Source organism: Chelonoidis abingdonii, chromosome 4 (genome assembly GCF_003597395.2).
Source record: "Chelonoidis abingdonii isolate Lonesome George chromosome 4, CheloAbing_2.0, whole genome shotgun sequence".
In the NCBI taxonomy this organism is placed as follows: Eukaryota; Metazoa; Chordata; order Testudines; family Testudinidae; genus Chelonoidis; species Chelonoidis abingdonii.
In genome coordinates, this window is record NC_133772.1 from 18,278,062 (window position 1) to 18,296,041 (window position 17,980).

Here is a 17,980-nt window from a genome sequence, read left to right on the forward strand (position 1 = left end):
GTTGTCTTTTAGGTTATGTCTACACGACAGACCAGACAGCGGCACAACTGTACCACTGCAGCTGAGCCACTGTAAGGTCCCCCGTGTAGCTGCTCTACGCCGGCAGGAGAAGGCTCTCCCGATGGCATAATTAAACCACCCCCAACGAGCAGCAGTAGCGATGTCGGCGGGTGAGCATCTCCTACCCACATGACGCTGTCCATGCCGGTGCTTTTGTCGGTGAAACTTATGGCGGCCGGGTGTGTGTGTGGTTTTTTCACAGCCTTGACCTACAAAAGTGCTAGTGTAGACAGAGCCTCAGATTGTTAACTCCTCAGGGCAATGACCTCATCTGGTATGGCCCCAAGAACGCCATCAGCATTTAAACAGTGATAATGAATGACCTACTCCGAGGGTGTCTTTTCAAATGTTGGGAGACATCAGTCAAGAACAGCCCTAATGCACTAAAAGGTGCATTTGTTTATACAAAGGCTGTTATCAGAGGGCACCTACAAACCAAACAGTACCTGCTGCAGCTTCTCGCCTCCCCCCCACCCCCGACAATGGATGCATGGAGGCAACACAATCAGGACTAGGACTCAGGAGCACTTGGTTTGATTCTCAACTCTGCCAGTAGCCTACAGGGTGGCCCTGGGAAAGTCACCCCACCGCTCCATGCCTCAGTTTCCCCGTCGTTAAATTGGGGACAATGATGCTGACCTCCTTTGTGCTTTGAGAGCTACTGATGAAAAGTGCTATGCATTATTATTAATAACCCTGGTTTAAGCAAAATCAGAAGTGGACCAGCAGTTTCATTCGACATCATGTCAAATACATCTCAGGGGGGTACCGAGTAAGAATCTGGCAGCTATACAGTGGAAGGGGTTTCCCTTTCAATGTACTACATGGAATGGTCTCTTCTGGCCTAGCTATGTTAGTGAGCGAATGCCAAATTGTCTTTGACACAAGGGGAAATTTCCCCTGAATGCTGGCTCTCCCTTGGTGGTGCAGCAGAAGTTGGGACAATATTTGCTGCGTCTTGATTTCTTTAAATCATCGCTGTGATTTTCAAACTCCGCTTTTTAGAAATCTGCGCAACACCAAGGGAACTAGATAGCTCAGGGGGCTGGAAATGTAATGTGGAGGTGAAAGATTGACACTAGCCCACATCAACAGTAATTTAAAGTAGCTGCCAACTGATAGATGTGCGATGGTCTACGTGAAATGAATTTGGTGGGTCTCAGTTCAGTTCTCAGTGGACAAGCATCCCTATCATAAAACCCACCACCCACTAGGGGAACTAGTTGAGTCCTGATCAGGGGCAATTTCAGCAGAGGTCAAGGATTGAATAAGCCATGGGGACTGATCCATCTTCTCACCCTAGAGGAGATTCCTCTAGGCCAGAGTCATGGTGGCATGGCAATGGGGGACAATCTTGCACAAGGGATGACTGGAGTTCATCCTTCTCCAGAGCTGTCAGGCTGGCACAGAACTGCACAGCGAGGAGTAAGCAAAGCCCTGGGGCTGCAGTCCGAAGGCTCACCTTACTCTGCTCAACATTTGATTTCAGTTTTGGGTGGATATTTTTCAGTCCTCACGCGGCCTCTGACTCAGTGGCCTCAGTGACTCAGGCAGGCCTCAGCGACTCAGGCAGGTCACTTCCTTGCGCTGAGGTAGGTGCTAAGCGTTTACTCATTTGCCTCTGCCAGTGAGTTCACCGCAGAACAAACCGACACAGGAAACAGCATGCATTAATATTGCTGCAAAGCGCTTGGACGTAGAGTAGGGTGCACAGCCTGGGGGAGGGGGGAAATTGGTTGTATTACTGCACGGTAGTAGATGGGCCCCGTAAATCTTGCCTGGACATGCTCTTCCCCTATTGACAGGACAGAAATAACTTGCTTTCTTGTGCCTCAGAGAGCTGGGAGGCGAGGGGAAGGGATAGCTAGCTCCACAGTGCTGACACTTTGGCCAGATCTCTCTCCTTTGCCCAGCAACAGCCCTCCATCCACTCCAGAGAGTGCTGCAAGAGAGCACCATGCAGCGACCTATTTTGCTATCCTTCACAGGCTAAGAGAAAGAAGGGACCATCAGATGGCTCATAAATAAGGCTGTGAGTCAGTTACAGAAGTCACGGATTCCATGACTTTCCAGGAACTCCATGACCGCTGCAGCGACCAGTGTGGCTGACCCCAGGGCTGTCCCGGGGCCAGCCACCCTGGGGCCAGCCGCTGGGGCAGCTGGAGTGGTCCTGGAGGCTGCCTGAGCAGTGGTCTCTGGGATACTCGGAATAGCGGGCGGCCAAGGGTAATAATCCCCCACCGCCAGAGCAGGGGCCAGCTGTTGGTCCCCGGGACCCTCCTGAGCAGTTAAGATTTAGTCAGGGATATTTATAGTAAAAGTCATGGACTGGTCACAGGCTGTGAATTTTTGTTTATAGCCCATGGCTTGTCCATGACTTTTATTAAAAATACCATGACTAAATCTTAGCCTTACGCACAAGCAGGATCACCGCCCTGAAGCTGGTTTCCACAGCATGGTCACATGAAGGATGGATATTGGGGGTATTTTCCAACCACTTGTAAATGGTCTTTCTAGACCCAGGTATGACAAGAGTAGGCTTCAACCACCACAACTGAAGCATCAGGTCTTGGCTATTCCTGGAGGTAGGATGCCAGACTAGATAAGAATAGCCCCTTCCATACAAGGATCCCAAAAGGTGTTACAGACATTCATGATTTATGCCTCACCTTTCCCAATGGTTTGCATATTACTTTCATTTTACAGATGGGAAAACTGAGGCACAAAGAGGTCAAGTGATTTGCCTAAGGCCATACAGCAATTTGGTAGCAAAGCTATGGCCACAACCCAGAAGTCCTAACTCTCAGCCCTGTGCTGTACCCACAACAAGGTGCTTCCAGGTGGATCTATGGCTGATCAGATCTCTGATCAATCATTCCAACCTCTGAGGAAAAACGTTTAATTATACTGACCGTTGGCTGGCGTTTTCGCCTTTGCAAGGACCCTAGTTCATTCCCAAACTCTGTGTCCCACCCGGCAGCAACAAGCAGTGCAAGCTTAGCCTGTCTCACAGTCACAAAAATGACCAGATAGGAACAGACCTAGCCAGCCTGGCCTCTTCCTGCATTTTCCGTTGTTTTCTATAGGAGCCAACAGCTTTCATTAAAAAAGTACCCAGCTCCTATTCCCACCTCCTTCCATGGTGGGGCGTCCTGTGAATCGGGGAACAGTATATAGTTTAGACTGGACTTTTTCTGCCCTGTGCTGCTCGCTCCAACCCGCTCCCTCCCCCTTAGCTTCACACCACACCTGCCCCTCTTACCCTCTTTTCCCCTGCCCTATCCTCTTTACCCCTTTCCCTTCCTTTTCTTTCCATTTAGCTGATCTCCTCCTAAGTATCCCCCCACTCCAATGGAATTAACATGCTATTTGCTGCCATCACATGGTTCTCTCTGCTTGTGTGTTCTGCCTGTTCGCCCACCTGTCTGTTGTGTCTGCTTAGACTGTAAACCACACAGAACAGGGACTGTCTACTACTCTGTTTCTAGAGCTCCTAGCACAATGGGACCCCCCTGTTCTTGGCTGGCCCTTAGGCACTAGCATAATAAACATGATTAATAGTAATATTCATGACCTAGTCACCCAGCCTCCCTCTAGCTAAGTTATAGCTGTATCTACAGAAAAGCCATCTCTAGCCCCAATTGCTCTAACAAGGCGCTAATGTCAAAGGCTCTCTGGATACATTTAAATGCAGATTTGACAAACACCTCTGGTCAAGGGGAAAAGCCACCCCTTGCACAGAGCTGTGACTTGTTCAGGGCCCCACAGGGATTTGGTAGCGTCGTGGTTTAATCCCTAGACACCAGTGCCTCCCTAGACCTTAACTATTGATATAGATTGCTGCACCAACTGCATATTATGGGCTGCTGTGGTGCTCCCATCCCCAAAATCTAAGATGATACTTTAGCCATGGGACTGCAGAAGCCCTTTGAGCCAAGGTCAGAGCTTTGATCTTCCACAATGCTGCCTGACGGTGCATCAACTGAATTGATTCATTTTAGGGTATATTCCCCATTTCATTTGACTTCCCATGGGTTATATCTATGGAGTATAAATATAACTTGGTGGGAAAATCCTACAGAACATCCTATTTTGTGTGTCAGCAATCTGATTTGCAGGGCTGGAAGAAACAGATAGAAAATCCTGTTTGGGTTTTGGTCCCAAGCCTATAGAATTCAGGAGAATATTAACCCTGAGTTGAACACCAGGTCATCATCTCTTTCTGCAGGTGGCCTTGTAAATGGGGAAGTCATTGAGTCATTGCAAGTCTGACAACAATGCCACGATAACAACTATTTATACAGATCATTTCACACTCAGTGCAAGGTCCTATTGCCAAAACTTAAAAAGCATATAAATGAAGGACCCAATCCTGCAATCATTATTATATGTATACTACTGAGATAGTATTAAAATAGACAGACATAAATTAGGAACTTCTGACAGTTTGAGATTAAACAATTCCCACTTTGTCTAGATGGGGTCCAGCAAATTGCATAGCTGATAATGATATTTACCTTCCTTGGTAAAGTGCTTTGAGAACTCCATATAGGAGCTTTCCATATAGGAGCTAAATAATACTATACAAACAACGTTTTCTTCAATCATTTCCTTAGGGGAATTGAAAGAAAAGAGAGGAGAGAAAAAAGACATGAGAGTAAGAAGAGTGCACATATAATCCTCCCAAGGCCAAAAAGAACTTAGTGCTAGTTCATCTATCTAAGTCACTATTACCATAATATCTGGGCACCTCACAGTTTTTACTATATTTATCCTAGCAACAGCCCTCTGAGGTAGGCAAGTGCTACTGTGACCACGTCTTCACTACCCGCCGTATTGGCGGGTAGCAATTGATTGCTCGGGGATCAATATATCACGTCTCATCTAGACTTGATATATCGATCCCCAAACGCGCTTATATCGATTCCGGAACTCCACCAACCCGAATGGAGTTGCAGAATCGACAGGGGGAGCTGCGGACATCGATCCCGCGCCGTGAGGACGGTGAGTAATTCGATCTTAGATACTTCAACTTCAGCTATATTATTCACGTAGCTGAAGTTGCGTATCTAAGATCAATTTCCCCCCATAGTGTAGACCAGCCCTGTGTTAGGTATTACCCGATTATGACACAGAGGGACAAGATACTTTTCAAAAAGTCCAGGGAGAGCAGGCAATGAAATCTAGGTCTCCGGACTCCTAGATTAATGCCTTAGGGCTTGGCTACATTGGCACTTTACAGCGCTGCAACTTTCGCGCTCAGGGGTGTGAAAAAACACCCCCCTGAGCGCTGCAAGATGCAGCGCTGTAAAGTGTCAGTGTAATCAGGGCGGCAGCGCTGGGAGCGCGGCTCCCAGTGCTGCACGCTACACCCATAAGGGATGTGGTTTACAAGCAGCGCTGGGAGACCTCTCTCCGAGTGCTGTGCCTCTGACTATACTCACACTTCAAAGCGCTGCCGTGGCAGCGCTCCCACAGCGCTGCCAGGGCAGCGCTTTGAAATTTCTAATGTAGCCATACCCTTAATCACTGGACCATTCCTCTTCCCTGGTACAATATCTTGCTCCCATTTACACAGGATCCTTTCCATATTTCCTAGCTTGTTTCTCTTCTGTAGTGAATTCAGTTCTTTTGCCTTTTTTTAAGCAACCAGTGATGCTTTAACAACATAAGGGACATGCCAGGAGCAACCCAGGATAGGTAAAGATGGTGGAGCCCTGTTCATGCCCTAAGAGACATTTGGTAGTGCAGGAATAATTCAGAATGATCCTCTGGGGGGAGAATTATATTTTTCCTGAGCAGCAGATAAATCCCTTAGCTCCTTACCAACAGCAAAAGAAAAATGGACAAAGAATCATGAGGAAAATCAGAACCCAGAGAATTTAATCAAACCAGTCGCTAAAGGTTTCATTCACCCAGCAACCCTACAGCATGTCTCTGAGGGAGACACACAGCTCCATTTCCACGGATATCAATGCAATTTTCGCCTGAGACAGGAACTTAGGTTAACTTCAAACACTAAGTGATATCTGGATGTACATAGAGACAGAGCTTCCGCTTGACTTCACTGGGAGCAGAGCAAGGCCAAAACTGAATCCCACTGAGAGAGAGAGATAGTGTGTGTGCGTGCGTGCATGCATGCGCGCACAGCCTGATTCTACAATTGTTCCTCAAGCAAAATCCCATGGGCTTCAGTGCAGGCTCTGCATAAGGACTGCCCTGATTTTATTTTATTTTAATATCTTACAAGCTTCGGTAAGGCAGGGACTGTCTTATTATGTATTTGTCCAGCACACAGAACAATGGGGTTCTGAACCTAGCTGGGCCTCCAGATGCTACCGCAATGCAAATACTAATATAATCGTGACAGTGAAACAGCTCTGTGCTGGCTGTGAACTGCATAAACAGTCAGGTGTCATTACTGAAGTGGTGTTATTGACAGAGGTGCAGTGACTCATGCACATGTACAAGTCTACCTGTAAAACAGGTTAAAGAGTCACCTATGTTTAAAAGGTTGCAGCGCAGAAGAATTCTGTCCATTTGGGATAGAAACGAGGAGCAGATCCTTTCGATTTGTTTTGGACTTTGTTCTCAGAACATTTTCAATGTTTTGCCCCATAAATCTGCTATTGTGGATGTGACAAGCCGCATTTTGGAAAATCATCAGGGTTCAATTTTACCCAACAGTTACATTCTCAGATTCAACTCAACTGCGCTGCCATTAAGCATTGCCTGGCCTGGCTTGGGTCTCTTTAACATGGAGTACATTTGCCTACATGGATGGGAAGAGATAATGGCAAGGAAGCTAGGCAAGTGCTGTGCAAGCTTCCCACCCGTCACTCTGCCATTGCACCTCAATCCTCTGTGTCCCAGTGCTATTGCAGTCTTCCCCCTCTCACCCTTTCCCCCGACCCCGAACTCCACCAATGCACTTCAATCCTGACCTGCTGCAACTCCCTTTGCCATTCCAGACCTGGACTCCCTCTTCCATACACATATACACTGCTCTGCCAGTGCATCTCACTTCTGTCCTGCAGCCCTCTGGTATTCCAGACCTGGGCGGGCGACAGGCAGACAGAGCCACACACACGCACGCTCCACCAGTGCACCTCAGTCCTGATCTGCAGCACTAGATACTAACTCAGTGCTGAGCATCTCCTGAGCAAAGACTTGACCGGTGTTGCCACAGACTTGAAACCAAGTCCCCAGAGATTAAATCTTGACCGACCCATGTACCTCTCCCCCTCCCCTTTTTAAAGGAACCGGACAGGATACAAGAATTATAATCAAAACAGAAAGGAATTTAAAAGAGAGATACGTTAAACCCCAGTTTGTAATAAGAAACCTTGTTACCTGAATTGAGCCTCTCGCTGGTCCTGCGCTGATGACGGTCTGGTGGGTCGCTGCTGTTCCCAGAGGCCATGGCGAAGGGGAGCTTGAGGAGAGGGGATCAGCTTTACCCTGCAGAGGGAGAAACAGGGGTAGTAGGCAGGGTGAACTGGGCAGGATACTGAACCAGATTGCTCAGTGAAGGGCTCTGGGGAGCTGCAAGCTGTGACCAGTCTGGTGATCCCAGAGGAGACAACTGGAGACTCAAGGTCTGTTCTTTGGCCTTGGATCCTTACGCACCTCCAGGGACAGTCTTAGGCCCCAAGATAATTCTATAATTCACCTAGAGTTTCTCCTCTGAGCACTTTGCCTCCTGGCTTTCTTTATCTCTGCACATCTGACAGCCTCCTGGCTCCTCCCTTCCCTATCCCACTCTCAAATCCCCACCCACGCCAAGGTTCCTCGATCTCTCTGGCTGGATAGCATTAGTTCCCTAAAACACATCCTCAGGCTCCTCCTCCATCTACAGGATCACTCTCACACCCAGGAGGGCTGCAGGACAGAATTGAGATGCACTGGCAGAGCAGTGTATGTGTGTATGGGGGAGAGAGTCCAGGTCTGGAATACCAGAGGGCTGCAGGACAGAGTGAGAGTCTGGCAGCTCTCCCTACCTGGCCTTGTCTCACGAGGAAAATTTATCACGCTCAGGACAATGAGGTCCCCCTAGCACTCTTATGAAGCACCTCATGACCACACACAAAGGTGCTCCTCCACGAGCTTATGCTCACCCGATACCATCTGGACTGAACTTGCCTTCAGCGAGGCTAGTTACCATTCCAGTCTGTACCATTTAGTCCCAGTGTGGATGAAGATCAATGGTGTTGTACCACAACTGGTTTCAATAGTCCTACTTCTAGCGCACTGGTGACCTTTCAAAATCTGCTGCAAAACATTGCTTTTGGAGAGCAGCGCCGCAGAAACTGGGGGACAGTTTGCCAGAAGGCACTGCAACCGTGACGATTTAGAGCGGTGCGAACGCAGATGCACAGCAAGCTCTTAAAATGGTTCCACAAAACCAGCTCGGATGCACTGAACTGGTGTAGTGTAGAGATGGCCATTGTATCCCCAGGAGAGGTTTTGAACTGTTTTCATCTCTCAAGTGCACCCAAACAGTATGCCTATTCTGGGTCTTATTAGTTCCCCATTTCTGTTTATTCCAGAGCTACTATTTCCTCCTGTTCGTCATCTCCAGATCCCCTTAAAAAATAACTATGATTCAGAATTCATTAGAACCCAAATCCCCGAACACCCAGTCATCCTAAACCCAGGCCCAAATTTTACAGCTAGTGCAAATCTCTAACCACAATGCTTAGCATGTATACAGCTCTTTATCAATACTTCATGAACCTGCCTGCCAGGGGGGTATTCGCTCAGCTTTTGCAGTGGGAGAAACTGAGTCACAGGGAGCGCTTGCCTGAACTTGCATGATGAGTCGATTTCAGGGCTGGGAAGAAAACACAGCTAGTTCCTAGTCATCTGCTCAGTGCAGGGATTCCCAAACTGTGGTCCATATACCACTGGTGGCATGTGAGCTTGTTGGAAGTGGTACATTGTATCAGGTTTGTCAGTCCCTGGAAGCGGTACTGGGACAGAGCCAGAGGCCTGTTCCATGGCATGGCCCCCTTTAGGCAAGATATTCAGGGGAGTGGCAGACTAATGGGGGGGGAGGTGTTGATCAGGTGTCCACCTCCTTAACATGATAAAACCCAGGTGTTAGGTGACCTCCAGGAGGAGAGAGGCAGTCGGCCTGAAGAGGAGAATTACAGGGGAGCATCAGGTCAGGAGAGAGGCTCCCTGAGACGAGAACTAGAACAGAACAGAGACTAGTGGGCTGGGGAAGCCTGCCTGAGTCACAGCCCACCCCAAGGAGGCAGGTTGTGGAATTCCTTAACCAAGAGGAAAGAGTTGTGAGTTCACAGCAGAAGGCCTGTAGGAAAGATTCTTCTAAGAGGCCAGGGTGTTTAGTGGGACTGGCAAAGCTCCTTGGGCAGGGAACTGGGAGTCTTCCTAAGATTCCCCCAGCTCCCTAGCTCCCCTCTGAGGCTTTGTCTACACTGGCACTTTGTTGGCAAAACTTTTGTCGTTCAGGGGTGTTTAAAAAAACATCCTCCCCAGAACGACAAAAGTTTTACCGACGAAAAGCGCCCTTGTTCATTGGCAGGAGCACTCTCCTGCCAACACAGGTGCTCACTCTCGTGGGGGTGTGTGTGGAAGTGTTTTGTCAGCAGCTAGCTCTCTCCTGCCAACAAACAGCAGCTACACTGCGAGCCTTTTAGCAGCAGAGCCATGTCACTAAAAGCCTCGTAGTGTAGCCATGGCTTAAGCCTTCCCTGCCCATTTATTTACACACACACACACACACTCTCTCTCTCACCTGACCCTAGGGTGACCAGATAGAAAGTGTGAAAAATCGGTACAGGGGGTAGGGAGTAAAAGGCACCTATATAAGAAAAAGCCCCAAATATTGGGACTGTCCCTATAAAATCGGGACATCTGGTCACCCTACCTGACCCTAACCTCATTAGACCTGGGCAAGAAGTGTTTTTTCCATCTTTCCAGGATTTCAAAACTTCCTCCAGACAAACTGAACTTGTTTGCAAAATAATAAATACAGTATATAAATAAAAATGACTCACCTGCCCTAAAACAGCCAACAGCATAGTGGTTAGGGCACTCACTGGGCCATGGGCAATCCTAGTTCAAGTCTGTGATTCCCCACCTCCATCCTCCTCTCACCCCTGCTCCCTAATTTTATCAGAAATTCCATCCTGGACCTAGAAACTTCTAAATTGCTGTGACAAGTCTTGGGTTTGACACATTTTTGGTAGAAAATGTCACAACATTTCGGTGAAAAACCCCCAACCTGTCAAAACCTTACATCCTCTAACCCTCCCAAAGGGACTCCCCTAGCCAAACTCCTGTCTCTTCTAATTCCCCCAGGCAGATCTTCACCAGCCACATACAAAACTTATTTGACTAGGTGTCTCTAAATATCTTAATTAACCCTATTAACACCTAAACCAAGAGGGCACAAAAAGGATAAATGTGCACATGGTACTTCAAACATCAGTTCTTCACGAAGGTGTCATGTGAACAATAAAGTCTGAACTACAGCACTGGTACACACTTCTGGGCTAGATTCTCAGTGGTAAATCAGAGTTCCAGTGTTGTCAATGGAGCTACCGAGGCATCTTTAAGGTGCCACCGGACTCCTCGTTGTTTTTGTGGCTACAGACTAACACAGCTACCCCCTGATACTTGAGGCATACAGTAGCTGAAGAGAAACATTTGGGAAGGCAGTGTGGCCTAGTGTAAGTTGTATCTAAATTAATAATATATTGGTTCTTTCTGTCTGGTATTGGTTAGCCATGTTAAATTAAGTTATTTAGTTTTGGTTGGTGCCCTTAAACAGGTTGGATAACGATGCACTGCCACAATAGACGCCGCGCAGTGTAGCAGTTCAGGGCTATGATCTAGTTTTCCAACCCTTACAGAGGCAGAAGTCCAACAATAGTCCATCATTCACCTCAACGAGGTGGCAATGCGGGGTGGGGGTGGAACTAAGGGAATGCAAAGCTTACTTATCAACAGGGCTTAGGAAATTGCTAATGCTCATTTGCATCTCAATGCTCAGAAGACAATGCCAGCTGACAGGGACTCCTTGCTAGGTGCCTTGGGAACAAACAGGAGGTTTGGACTGTGCTGGTAGGTAAAGGTCTTTCCTATACTCCATCCCCATCCCCTTCTCCGCTACCCCCTCCACCTCAACTTCAAATGTGCAGTGAGGGTGGTTCAGTTGTGACCCATGGGTTCCTCTTGCAGCATGGCTCCAAGAGGGCTAGGGAGAAGGGAAAGGCTGCATAGGGCAGTGGCTCTCAAACTTTTGTACTGGTGACCCCTTTCACACAGCAAGCCTGAGTGCGACCCTCCCCCTTATACATTAAAAACACTTTTTAAATATATTTAACACCATCATAAATGCTGGAGGCAAAGCGGGGTTTGGGGTGGAGGCTGACAGCTCGCGACCCCCCCATGTAATAACCATGCGACCCCCTGAGGGGTCCCGCCCCCCAGTTTGAGAACTCCTGGTATAGGGGATGGGAGGGTTAGAGCTGGGGTTCAGAGTACAGCATGGAAAGAGAGCTAGCCTCACACCCCCACATGAGGGCTAGTCTCCCTAACCCTCTGCCAGCTGGCTGCAATCCTCAATGACTAACCTCCCCCTGCTGGTTTCTGCTCTGGAGCTTGGGTGGAAATGAAGCAGGCTGCCTTCCAATTTACGGTCCCCATCTTCTGAGTGAGGAAAACCCTCAGTGACCTCCCTCACACCCCAGCCAGTTCTACGGAGGTTTATAAGGGCTTTAATAGAGCTTTTTCATGTGAAGGGCTCAAAATGGTTCACAAGGGCACATGAGAATCATTTCCCCCCTTTTATAGATGGGGAAGCATAGGCACAGAGACTGGAAGTGATTTGCCCAAGGTCACAGAGTGGGTCTGGTAGAATGAGGAATAGAAGCCAGCAGTCCTGACTCCCTGGCTCTAGTCTAGACCAGCAGTTGCCAACCAGGGGTAAGCGCACCCCTGGGGGTACTCAGAGGTCTTCCGGGGGTACATCAACTCACCCAGGTACTTGCCTAGTTTTACAACAAGCTACAGAAAAAGCCCTAGTGAAGTCAGTACAAAGGAAAATTTCATACAGGCAATGAGTTGTTTATCCTGCTCTATATGTGCTATACACTGAAATATAAGTGCAATATTTATATTCCAAGTGGTTTATTTTACAATTATATGGTACACAGGAGAAAGGCAGCAATGTTGCAGTACGAGAGGCTGTGACACTTTTGTATCTTTATGTCTGATTTTGTAAGCGAGTAGTTTCTAAGTGAGGTGAAACCTGGGGACACACAAGACAAATCAGCCTCCTGAAAGAGGGACAGTCGTCTGGGAAGGCTGACAGCCACTAGTCCAGACCTTGCTCCTTCCCCTCCTGGAAAAGGGCAGGAAGGAGAACTTCCTGCATGGGTCTCAGCTAACACTGCTCCCTGAATGGGTAACTTGTTTCATCTCTCCAAACAGAGTTAGCTTAGGGCAGGTCTACGCTTAACACGCGACACTGCTGCAACTGCATCGCTGTAGCGCTTGAATGAAGCCACACTACGCTGACGGGAGAGAGTTCTGCCATTGGTGTAGTTAATCCACCTCTGCGCAAGGAGCTAGCTGTGTGGGCGGGAGATCTGCCACCGACACCGCACTGTCTACGCTGCTGCTTAGGTGGGGATAATGGCATAGCTCAAGGGGTGCGGATTTTTCACATCCCCAAGCGACATAGTTATACCAAAGTAATTCTATAGTGTAGACCTGCCCTCAGTGCTAATGGGGGACACATCCTGATGGACTTCGAGAGTGAAAAACCCCCGGCTGGGCTGCAGCTTCTGCCTGCCCCTTGGCAGACTGCTGCTGAGCAAGCGCTGAGTGTCTGGGCAATTCTACCATGCTGGTATCGACGGACACTCTCTTCTATTCCTCCCATTGATTCATGCATCATTAGTTGCTGCTTGGATGCTGCTCCAAAACATGCACCCCCTGAAGGGCCTCAGTTTAAAGCAGTGATACTCGGACGTTAGTGGTTCAGGAGCCAAATTAGCGATCAATGTTACCCAAAAGAGCCACAGTATTGTGAATTCATTGTTTCTTTTACTATAGTACTGTATATCCATATCTAAACAGTATGACGGGAAATAGTTATATATAATTCTCACAGCAAAATGACTGACAATATTATTACACCTTTACCCCAATATAACGTTGTCCTCGGGAGCACAAAATCTTACCGTGTTATAGGTGAAATTGCATTATATCGAACTTGCTTTGATCCACCAGAGTGCAGAGCCCCACGCACCCCTCTCTGAGCACTGCTTTACCGTGTTATATCCAAATTCATGTTGTATCGGGTCATGTTATATCAGAGTAGAGGTGTATTTCATCAATTGCAATTGGTTAACAACATAGTAAAAGGATCCTGATTGGTTAATCATTAAATCACTAGGTGTTTTAATATCATGTGCTGCAAAGAGCTGCGGGAGACGCATTAAAGAACCACATGAGGCCTGCGAGCCTCATTCGGAGTCTCACTGGTTTAAAGGTTCCATAGGTCACAGGATACATGAAACACCCAGTGCACAGGAGAGGCAGGGAGGAGGCCGGGTACACTGGACAAAGCACAGAACTAGGAGACTTATGTTCTATCCCACACTCAGCCACAGATTCCCCATCTGTAAAAACTGATAATGAAACTGACCTCCTTTGTGCATTGTTTTGAGATCTGTACTAGCAGTTTAGATCCAATTGCAGAATGGGAAAAAAACTTCCTAACTGTCAGGGTGGTTAAGCACTGGAATAAATTGCCTAGGGAGGTTGTGGAATCTCCATCATTGGAGGTTTTTAAGAGCAGATTGTCAGGGATGGTCTAGATAATACTTAATCCTACCTTGAGTACAGAGGACTGGACTAGAAGACCTCTCAAGGTCCCTTCCAGTCCAATGATTCTATGGGGAGACGGAGATTGTAAGGGCTTGTGTACATGAGAAACTGAGCAGTAAAACCAGGCCAGTTTAATTACACCGCTATAGTTATATTGGTAATTCCCCAGTGGACTCTCTAATTCCAGAGTAATTATGTGTCTTTTTCCGGTATAGCTTAAGCTGCTTCCAAAGCAACATAAGTTAAATCACAAAAAGCCACTCTTATTCCAGAATTTGACTGTCGCCATGGGGAGTTTTGCCAGTATAACTATAGGGGTGTAAATTCACACCGTATCTTACACGGGTATAACTTCCCGTGTAGATATGCTCTAAATTCCCTGCTCCATGTAGCAGAGATCAGCTCTCCCTTTATGAACAAAGCACACCCTTAATGCTCAATACATGATCATACTATAGCTTGATAGGAGAGCGGAATTTTACCTGGAGTTTATAAAGCACGTTGGCACCTGTGTGATGACCAGGGCTTCTTAAAACCAAGTTTAATATTAAACAGGAACAAAAACTGAGGGGAAATTCCTCAACCATCTTTTTGCTCTGTGTTTGTCCCGCACTTAGCAGAATGGGGTTCTAGACCATGACTCAGCCTTCTAGGGACCCTGTGGTAATTAAAATAGCAGGACATGGAAAAAACAAAGGACCAGATCATCAGCTGGTACAAATCTATGTAGGCCAACTGAAGTCAATAATTGAACCCAATCGACACCCAATGGTTTAACTTTAAATATAGACTCATAGAAAAGCAGAGCTGGAGTCACTCTGGTTCAGGTGCAAGGGTAGGGGAGAACACAGAGCTGGTTGGTGGATCTGGCCATATTCGAAGAGTGACCCACCACTGGTAACACCTGCAGCTTGCTTGGTGCAGGTCTTAACCGTAGATTCTAGCCCAGTCCTGAACACTCGTCATCCTTGTCCACCCTTGCAGCTCAGTTGTGTTTAATATCGGTCCAGCTGCACTCATTGCCAACACCCACTACTGGCAAGGGGGAATTCTTCTAGCGTAGAGTAGGTTTCTGCATCTGAAAGATTCCTAGTCTCAGCTTATCCTCGCTGATGCTATTTCTGCATTCATGACGCAGTTGTTTGCTCTTATTTTTCATGTTTACCCTTTGCAAAACCTATAAGGAAGTGAGCCCTTTTTGTCAGGCTGGTTCCTCTTCTGCTTATCATTTCTAAGAAGGGAACATTTCAGTTTCTTTTCTTTTTCTCCCTTGGCTTTCTCCCATCACATCACATTTCTTACGCAGATCTCTTCTCTACCACAATAAAGTCATTCACGGTTGTGTAAGTCACATTCCTCAAACTCATTGGGAACTACCAACTGCCTCTCATACTTTCGAAACAACAATCCACAGCCAACTGCTGCTAATATGCATCTTCCCCAGCGGCAACAAAGAGGGATGAACTAAGATCCGAACAAAATCTTAGGCTGACCAGGGTTCCAAGCACCAAAAGAGCCTCCTCTCCTCCCAAGTTTGATTTCCAAGCTAATCTGGAGTCGGACCAATCTAATGGGGACCAATCCCGATGGCCCTGAGAAAGAGTAGAGGAGGACCATCCCTTGTCAAGAGGTCCCTGGGCTCCCGGAAACAAGAGCTTCAGACACCTTGTGGCCCAAAGAGTATGGCCAGGAACGAGTTGGGGGAGGGAGGCCTGAGAGTACAATTCCCCCAGCATCCATGGGCGCCAGGTTTGTATAATTTTTGGTGGGGCCCAGAAGCAGAGCCATCCCATCCATGGGACTGATTGGGGCAACACCCCCAGCCCAGGCCCTGCGCTTTGGTGGGCCCTGTGCTTCAGGGAGATGCAAGGTACAGGGTGGCCTGGAGGGTTAGCGGGGGGCCTGGAACCAGCAGCAGCAAGTGACTCAGCCTCAGCCCACCCTGCCCCACTAGCTCTCAGTATTGCTCGGTGAATGGGAGTGGAAGCCGGACAGAAGCAAGGCAGGGGGAGGGGTTTGGCAAAAGGAGTGGAATGGGGGCAGGGAAGAGGGGTCAGGCTGGGGCTGGGTCGCTTGCTGCTGCTGGCACCAGGCCCCCTGTTAATCTCCCAGGCTGCCCTGGACCCCATATCCCCCTGAAGCAGGGGGCCCCCCAAAGCGCAGGACCTGGGGTGGTTGCCCTGGTCCATCCTATGGATGGGACGGCTCTGATTAACTATAAGCCTAAACATTGGTGGAGCCGGACCCACATTCCTGAATATTGGTGGAGCACGGGCACCACGGGCCCATATAACTCGCCACCTATTCCAGCATCCCCAGGATTTTGGTTTGCTAGGAGCTGTGTTTAGCCTTCACTTACTACCGAGGTATTAATTACCTCCCATCTCACCCACCCCTTACTTTCACGAAAGGTTAAAGCCACAGTGACATGTGGGCGTAGCAGCACCTCAGAGATGGCAAAGCAGCTTATCTTTATTGGTGAGTAAAACAGACCTTTGCCTTGAGTGCATTTCCACTCCCACTCCTCCACTTTGTGTAAAGGTTTCGGTGAGTTTCCTGTTCTTCCTGGATCGCATGTCCCTCGCTTGCCTCCCCATCCACCAAACCCATTCAGGACCTTTCCCCTAGACCAAATCCCGGCTGAGGCTTCCCCACCCACCTCAATGAAAGGTGATGTGGAAATTCAGCCATTGGCCCTGCACTGAGGAGAAAGGCCAGCATGGCGGCTGGAAACCATTGCATATCACGAGTAAGGAGGGGATCCGCAGAAGCACAGAAGGGGAAGGAGAGGCAGAGAGACTTTATGAATAGCAGCTGCTGCTCTGAACAGAAGCCGGCTCACCCTCTTCTGTGGGAGCAACAAAAATGCCATTGGTGCGTCGTACAGTCTGATGGTTTTTCAGGAAGTGTGCACATATCTGTCGAAGAAAACATGTTCTAGGCAAGACCCTTAGCCCACAGAAAGGAACTTGGGGCAGATTCCACCATTGGATGCATAGTAGACAGGAGGGTAACTGAACACTTGCTGTGTGTGTGTGTGTGTGTGTGTGTGTGTGTGTGTGACATTGGATGCATAGTAGACAGGAGGGTAACTGCACACTTGCTGTGTGTGTGTGTGTGTGTGTGTGTCTCTCTCTCTCTCTCTCTCTCTCACCCTAGGCCTTGGGGCAATGCTGCATTACAAATGAATACTCCTACTGCTATTATCATCCTGGGAAGCACAACTCACAGCCACAGGGTTGGCAAACTAGGCTCACCAGTCTCCACAGCTCCTGACCGCAGACATGGATGCATAGGACAAATAGAGACCGCTGCTGGCCCACGTGCTGAAATGATTCATTAATTTCACAACTATACACGTCACTGGTTATATCTGGTAACTCAGCATGGGAAGACAGTGCCCGCGGCTACAGAGACACAGAGAGTCAGGGGACTGCAGATTTCTGCAGCATTAACCCAGAAACGCATCCCAGTCCAAATTCAAAAATCCTTTGGGTGTATTTAAGCCTTTAATCCACCTTTATTTACTTGTTTTATAAGAAAGCACTGCAGGGCTGTCCTGATTTCCTGCTGTAGATTGTCATGTTTTGGCATGACTATAAAACACTGGAGAATATATTTTAACAACAGGGTTCCACATCCCCTCTTTCAGCAGTCAACTTACAGTGAAATTGTTGGCCCTGATCCTGCAAACACTTATTCAAACCTTTAACAGTAAGCGCTTGAATGGTATTAACTCATCTGCTCATATGCCTAATTCACGCACATGCAGTTGGTATTTTGTTAACCTCTGAGGCTAGGACAAGAAGCAATGGGCCTGAATTGCAGCAAGGGCAGTTTAGGTTGGACATTAGGCAAAACTTCCTAACTGTCAAGGTGGTTAAGCACTGGAATAAATTGCCTAGGGAGGCAGTGGAATCCCCATCCTTGGAGCATTTTAAGAACGAGTTAGGCAAACACCTGTCAGGAATGGTCTAATTATTACCTACTCTTGCCTTGAGTGCAGGGGACTGGACTAGATGATTTCTCGAGGTCGCTTCCAGTGCTACAC

At 48.0% G+C, this 17,980-nt stretch overlaps 1 protein-coding gene across 2 annotated transcripts in view; it reads right to left on the reverse strand.

Moving 5' to 3' along the window:
• Positions 1–17,980, reverse strand: part of BAK1 (BCL2 antagonist/killer 1) — a 39,652-nt gene that overhangs the window by 20,811 nt on the left and 861 nt on the right. For both annotated transcript variants that reach the window (XM_075064917.1, XM_075064916.1), the window contains exon 2: positions 7,414–7,521. In XM_075064917.1, coding sequence (XP_074921018.1) covers positions 7,414–7,483 — 70 coding nt within the window. In that variant the 5' untranslated portion in view covers positions 7,484–7,521. The remainder of the gene's footprint in view (positions 1–7,413; positions 7,522–17,980) is intronic.